This window comes from Penaeus japonicus, unplaced genomic scaffold (genome assembly GCF_977035675.1).
Source record: "Penaeus japonicus unplaced genomic scaffold, GWHDUDI00000001_assembly GWHDUDI00000030, whole genome shotgun sequence".
Lineage (NCBI taxonomy): Eukaryota > Metazoa > Arthropoda > Malacostraca > Decapoda > Penaeidae > Penaeus > Penaeus japonicus.
The window spans coordinates 25,742,772-25,750,271 of record NW_028234432.1 but is presented as its reverse complement, the minus strand read 5'-3'; the positions used below and the strand labels follow the sequence as shown (position 1 = coordinate 25,750,271).

Here is a 7,500-nt window from a genome sequence, read left to right as displayed (position 1 = left end):
TTGTTACTGTACATTTTCTCAATATGTATACTCCTTTCTTATCTTTACCGGAGTATTTTGATTGGTAGTATTATTGCGTATGTTCATCGGTATCTTAGTTGTTATTTAACTATTCAATATCAATATCACATTGTCGCTAAATTATAACATATCCTTCATTGTTCCTCCGTCCTATGAACAGTGTCTCACATTATGCATTAGCCATTTGAGAGTTCCGTCTGTTTTTTTTTTTTTTTTTTTTTTTTTTTTTGAGGGAGGGTAGGGGGGACTCTATGAAACCTACCCACCGAGGATCGTGAATTTTGGTGTTCTTTTTGTGGGGAAAAATGTAATTTTCTACTACTTACGATTACCACGAATTCTGCAAATTCTACATAACACTTTACAAAAAAAGATTCTTGGAGTTACATAGCAAAATTTGAAAAGAATAACTGCAATTTTCTATATATCTTGTTTAAAGTAAAAGCATTAGGAGAACGGGAAGTAACTAACTCCTGTGACAGTCATAGTTGTCAATGACTCGCCACTCGTCACTCCACACTCATCCCTCACTGGTTATTATTTGGACTATGATAATGAAGACGAAAATTCTACTGTAACTAAGATTACCACTGTCAGATGTGTAAAAGATTAAGAGGAAGTAACTAGGATTACCCATGTCAGTCTTGTAAAAGATTAGCAGGAAGTAACTAGGATTACCCATGTCAGTCTTGCAAAAGATTAGCAGAAAGTAAATTAAGAAAAATAAATATTCGTCGTGGTATACAGCCATTAACTATGGTTTTAAGGAACTCTTATCACATTGTGAGTTAAACAGTTTTGAGTAACTAGCGAAATAAGGAGCTTCGTTTACCCTGAATCCCTTCCTAGAGTAACCCATCGAACAGCAGGAAGTGAGCGGAGCCTCCTGTGATTCCGTAAATGAACAGACTATAAGCAATACACCCATATCCTAAAACAGAAGGGACACATACAGTAGAACACAAACTGTACACTGTATCCGAGTCAAAATGTGTTATATGAATAACCCGGAAGGAAGTAACATTAATACGAAAATAAGGCTTTTTTTACCCGTAAACATTTTCAACTTTAACATTTTTTTATTTTTTTTTCTCAGTAGGGATACTTCAGTACTTTGTTATGAGACTTACCACCAATGAGAGAGTGAATGTCAGGATGTGGCTCCTGTTCATACTGGCTCTGGGGGGTCATCATAAAATACGTGAGTATCGTTTGTAAACTAGTAATATGGGATTAGATGACATTTGGATATTATTGGTTGTGTTATATTTTCAACCCTCTTGTCTTTATTTGCACTCACAGACACACACACACGCACGCACACACACACACACACACACACACACACACAAAACACAAACACAAACACACACACACACGCGCGCACACAGACACACACACACACACACACACACACACACACACACAAAACACACACACACACACACACACACATAAGCACAAACACACACACGTATATATGAGAGTCTGTGTGTTTACGATATTCTCTCCCAAAAACCACAATAAAAAATCAATCGATCCTCAATAGCAGAGACCATAAGACCCACGCCCAAACTACATCCTTTAACCACAAGCTCTTGCCATTACATCCGCAGTGAGTAAGGGCGATGAAGTCAAAGTATTTTCCCTGCAAAGAGGCCTTTGGCATCGGTCCAACGCTGCTACCTTTGCGAGGTTCAACTTCTCTCAGCTCGGGATTGAACCTTTGGCGGCATTTTCTGTCTGTTACCGAGTGAGGTAAGAGAAATTGGAAAATTAGCTTATGGCAGGTGGGAAGAAATGGTAGGGGAAGGTAGAATAAAAAAAGAAAAGAAGAAAAAAAAAAGAAAATGATATTCAGAGAATAAGAAAAGAAAAAATGATATGCAGATTAAGATTGAAAATAGAATATAAGAATTGAGGAAATAATAAGCTATCATGTGGGTGAAATATTGGTAAAGATTATCGTCACTCTCGTTATCATTGTCAATAACATAGTTGTTGTCCTTTTTCTCAAGCAGATCGTGAATATAATGACATAACAACCTTCCATTGCAGAGTTGAAGCAATGGAAGATCTCAACATTCACGCGTCATATGCAGTTTCACCGGACAACAGCAACGCTATAATGATTTGTAAGCCAATAAAACAAACAAACAAACAAAAAAAGAACAACATAAATTCCTTCACAATTCATAAACAAAAAAGTTGACGCAAGGCAACTCAATTCTTCTGCTTTCTAATACTCGACAGACACTTCGGAGAACAAGCTGAAGACATGGTACAACCGCCGGATTCAGTCCTTCACTATGCAGAAGCCTTTTGAGTGCTATCCAGGGGCCTGGTACCATCTCTGTCACACTTTCTCTACTACTACTTACGTTGTCTACTTACAGGGCGAGGTAACATGGATCTGCCTTTGTTTTCATCGTTATATATATATATATATATATATATATATATATATATATATATATATATATATATATATATATATATATACATATATATATTTTTTTCTTTCTTTTTTGCATATTTCCCTGTTACATATACAATTTAAAAAAATCTTGCTGTTTGATTTTCATTCATACTATATTTTTCATATTTTTAATGTTTAATTTCTTTCTGGCATAAATTCTTCTTGGATTTTTTTTAGATAAATATAAAAATTATACTCTCTTGCTAATGATAATGATCCTTGTAATCTAGGCCTACTTGGTCTTCGGTGACGAATTTAATCCTTTTAAACTAGAAACTTCGAATGATAATTGTTATTTTTTCCCCTCCTGTTTATGTCTATAACCTACTTATTTTTTCTTTTAAATGTTTAGGTACTCATTTTTTTTTTTTTTTTTTAACATACATTCTGCTACTTAATAAGGTCGTACATAAGATAACAACTAATATGATTTAAAAATTGCTGGATAAATGATTTACATAAGTACAACAGATAAAAAAAATCCTGTTGGTATAATCTTGTGATTCTTAAATCCTTCGGCAAGGAATTCATTCGAGGAGAGATCCTGGGAGAAGGAGGTCCGCTTCTTACCAACGGGACTTTTATTCTTGGCCAGGAACAGGACGGCGTCTCGCAGGGCTTTGATTCCAACCAGGTATCTTGGCAAGGATTGAAATTGAGCTCTCTTTCTCTCGCTTTTTCATTTTTATATACAATTTTATATAAATATATATATATATATATATATATATATATATACATACATATACATATACATATATATATATATATATATATATATATATATATATACATATATATATATAATATATATACATATATATATATATATTATATACATATATATATATATATATATATATATATATATATATATATATATACATATACATATATATACATACATATAAACACACACACACACACACACACACATAAACACCCACATGCACGTTCATATTCATATATACACATTCATAAAAATTATAGATGTACATATCACCTTCACCCGGAAAAAAGTTTTGGTAATATAGGTGACTCTGATATCAAAGAAAGAGCCAAAAGTATCTTTAGATTAATCTCAGTAAAGGTCCAAAAATGCTTGTAAATCAGTCCTGATTTTTCCGGCCTCGTAATAGGTACTCCGAGGTGATATCAGCCAAGTGAGTTTCTGGAACAGGATCTTGTCAGAGTATGACGTCGGTTCTTTGGCCTCTTGTAAGACTCTTGGCAGAGGCAACGTCTTCTCTTCTGACACGGCCGACTTCGAGTTGTTTGGAGACATTTCTCACCAGTGGATAAATCTGGATGAACTGTGTAGGTTAGTCTATGTCGTCTACTGTGTGTGTGTGTGTGTGTGTGTGTGTGATACATATAGACCGTAATGCTAAAAAAACTGCAAACTTAAATTATTAGCTTAATTACAGCTGAGTCTGATCCTAATGCTCTCCTTTTCTCAACTCGCCGATGCAGAACATCTCCGAGATACATCATGCTTCCAGAAGACAGAAGTATTTCCGACGGTCAGTTGCAGTGCCACCTCAGCAATGGCACTTTGGCACTGCCCACATCGGAAGAGGAAAACGAATATTTACTAAGCGTTGTGAAACCCTTCGAGAGCCTGTGCGCGCCGACGAATGTCCGGAAATGGTGGCTCGGCGCGACGGACGCCGAGGTGGAGGGCGAGTGGAGGCGCGACGGGACCGGCGACCTGATGGAGTACAACAAGTTCTACCCGCCGGCGCCGAACGGGGGCGTCGTCGGGAACTGCCTTGTGATGCGACTCGACGGGGCGTGGGAGGACGACATCTGCGACGAGAGGAACAAGAAATGCACTGCTTGCTATTACCGAGTGTCCGACTACCTGCGTCTCCGAGGCCTGTGTTTCGACAACAGGCATCAGCGTCGGTTCCAGGTCGTCGGGTACCTCGGAGGGAAGCTCATGTACCGGGGCTTCTACAACCTCTTAATCTACCGCGATCCGAGCAACACCTGGTTCCTCACCGACACCAAAACCAACAACACCATCGCCACTCACTCCTACGGCACCCCGAAACACTACCCTCTCGGCCGCCGTCGGTGGACCCTTCGGCACACCATCTGCGACCTTCCCGAGGGCGAGGAGATCGAGCTAAGCCTCTCGCCGTGCCACGACGACCAGTACATGTGTCAGAACGGCGAGTGCGTTGACACCAGCCACCGATGCAACCTCATGACGGACTGTCTTGACGGGAGTGACGAAGAGGACTGCAGTTTCATTCTGCTGCCGAAGGGATACCGGAAGCACCTCACGCCCATCCACCCGGTGACGAAGGCCGCGCTGCCTCTCACGCCCCACATCGACATCTACAGATTCAACGCCATCGACGTGATCAGCATGACAGTCACCGTGGAGTTTTCGCTCTCGTTGACGTGGCGTGACCACAGGCTCACCTTCAAGAACCTGCATGACGGAACTAAGAAAGCTATCATTTCTACAAGTGATTTGGAGAAAATATGGATTCCTGATTATGAATACAAAAACATCTACAGTGGAGAGCTTCAGCAGCTGGCAAATATCGTCTCTGTAGAAAGACTCACAAACAAGTCTTTGCCAGATTATAACGCGGTGGACATGGGTAATTTTCTTTTCACTAAAATGTGTGTGTGAGAGAGTGAAAGAGACAGACAGACAGATAGATAGAGAGATAAAGAGAGATAGGGCAAGAGCGAGAGTGGGAGGGTGAGAGAGAGAGAGGGCGAGAGTAGTACACCTATAAACAGATAAACTGGATGAAGATAAAGTAAGCGTCCACACACATCTGCGTATGGATTATAGATCAACCAATGCATCACATAATATACTGGATACTTCGACGCTTCTGTACAAAGTTATAGTATCAATTGGTTTCTGAGTTAGCTAGTGAGAAAGCTGGAGTGCGTTATTGTTAGTCTTAATTACTTACTATGTCAACATAACAGCTTACTAATTAACATCTCACATATTGCATTTTAAAGTGTTAAATTTAGTGACAAAATTATTACCTGTTTCTAATCTTTTCCAGACACCTTATACCCTGGCTCTGAAAATCCTCTCACACAAACAAAAGTCTTCTTTGGGACGTTCAGCTGCGACTTCGCCCTGTATTACTATCCCTTTGACGCCCAGCTGTGCCTAATTGAGTTCGAGCTCGACCCGGATTTGACAGGCCAGGCCGTGTTCACTCTCTCCGAAGGAACAGCGACTTACGAAGGACCTGGCAACCTCCCTCTCTTCAGCGTGAGAGACATGACCCTCAGCAATATCACCGACGGGAATACGGCTTTCGTGAGCTTCGTCTTAGACCGTCGGACCGGCATCGCTGTCCTTACGACCTTTGTTCCCACCGTCCTCATCCTGCTGGTGAGCTGGGCGACGCTCTTCGTCCGCCTGGAGGCCCTGGACGTGAGGACTTCGATGTCCCTCACGACGCTCCTGGTCCTGTACACGTTCTTCTCCAACCACTCCAGTTCCCTCCCGGCCACGGCGGAGATCAAGCTCATAGACCTGTGGTTCTTCTTCATCATCTTTCTCCTCTTCGGCAACATCGTGGTGCACATCTTCGCCGAGTTCTTGCCCCGCGACGGTGCTGCTGTCTTGGTGAAAACGAAGGGGTCCTTCCTCTCGCCTCCCTCGCGCACGAACACCTTGAATGCAACCACGCTTATGAAGGTGCAGAGGTACATCGTTATCCCTGTTCTGTTTACAGTGTTTAATATCTATTTCTGGTTCTCAGCTTTCACCGCATAAACACATCTGAGGAGTTTGAGGAAACACACAAACACACACACACACACACACACACACACACACACACACGTATGCATACACACTCTAAAAAATAAGAAAGTCTAAGCTAAGTAGTCTATGTTGTCTACTGTACAATGTACTATCTGCAGTTAAAGAAAAAGTGACAAACTACAATGCTGGATTGTGTCAGTGAATATATACCCTTTCTATTCCTACATTCAATGTTCAGACAGTTAGTTATAATAACCACACAAATATGCGAATGGTGCATAATCTAATCATTCACCCACACCATAAATATGGGCTCCACTGATTGTAAAAATAAATACACAAAGAAACACAGGAGTCTTCAGATCACATACGCCAAGAACCTTACACTGATATACATCGTAAATGCTAAAGGCACTGAAAGCACGGTTACCATACCACATGTGGAATGGTCAATTCAATGCTGCACCAAATATTCTGTAAAAATATAGTAATTCTAAGACATCAGTTCATGTTTTTTGTTTAAGTTCTTCAAGTCCATTGGGACCATTGTTAGAAGGCTATACACACTAACTGTCTATTCATATGTTTATTTGTATTGTAGGATGTAGACCACTACGGAAACAAGTAAAGGCTTTTGTCGTAAACTAATGTGTAATGCAGTCTCATGGAGATCGATATTGTATTAATTCATGTAAAAGAGTATGATAAAGATAGCGTGATCGTAAACAGAAACGGCAGAGGAATTCTTCGACAGGAGAGAAATAACATTCTTATTCCACTCCTTAGATTTTGTTACCTAGTATATGAATGATAGTGATCTCACTTGTGTTTCATAAACGTCTTTTTGTATTTTTATAATATTCATAGAAGCTTTCCTTGTCTGAATTCAATGTGCTCTACATATGTCCAGTTGCAGTGTAAATGTTATGAGAAGAAACTGTTGTTGCAGTTATGATATACCGTCACATGTTTTTTTTTTTTTTCTCAGTAAAACCTAGTTTTGTAAGATATACAATACTGTTCCTGTATTTGTATTAGTCTTTGTTTTGTAGTATTGTTACTTATATTCAATTCGTGTTTAGAATATAATCCTGGCAATATATAATAATTTTCCATTATACGTTATCCACCTGAGTAAAGTTTCTCATTGCACACAAATCTTGACAAAAGGTAAATACAGTTTCTATAAAGAAATCAATTTTGACTATTACTGTGCCCAAATAACACAGCAGAGACACAC

General features: G+C 39.6%; 1 protein-coding gene across 1 annotated transcript; it reads left to right on the top strand.

The window, feature by feature from the left end:
- Nucleotides 1-1,046: 1,046 nt before the first annotated feature.
- Nucleotides 1,047-6,269, top strand: LOC147468246 (uncharacterized). The gene is made up of 8 exons (XM_086554813.1): nucleotides 1,047-1,226; nucleotides 1,642-1,779; nucleotides 2,080-2,156; nucleotides 2,275-2,423; nucleotides 3,024-3,134; nucleotides 3,640-3,821; nucleotides 3,974-5,118; nucleotides 5,545-6,269. Exons 1-8 carry the CDS (start codon nucleotides 1,141-1,143, stop codon nucleotides 6,267-6,269), a joined length of 2,613 nt encoding a protein of 870 aa, XP_086410939.1. The 5' UTR covers nucleotides 1,047-1,140.
- Nucleotides 6,270-7,500: the final 1,231 nt, after the last annotated feature.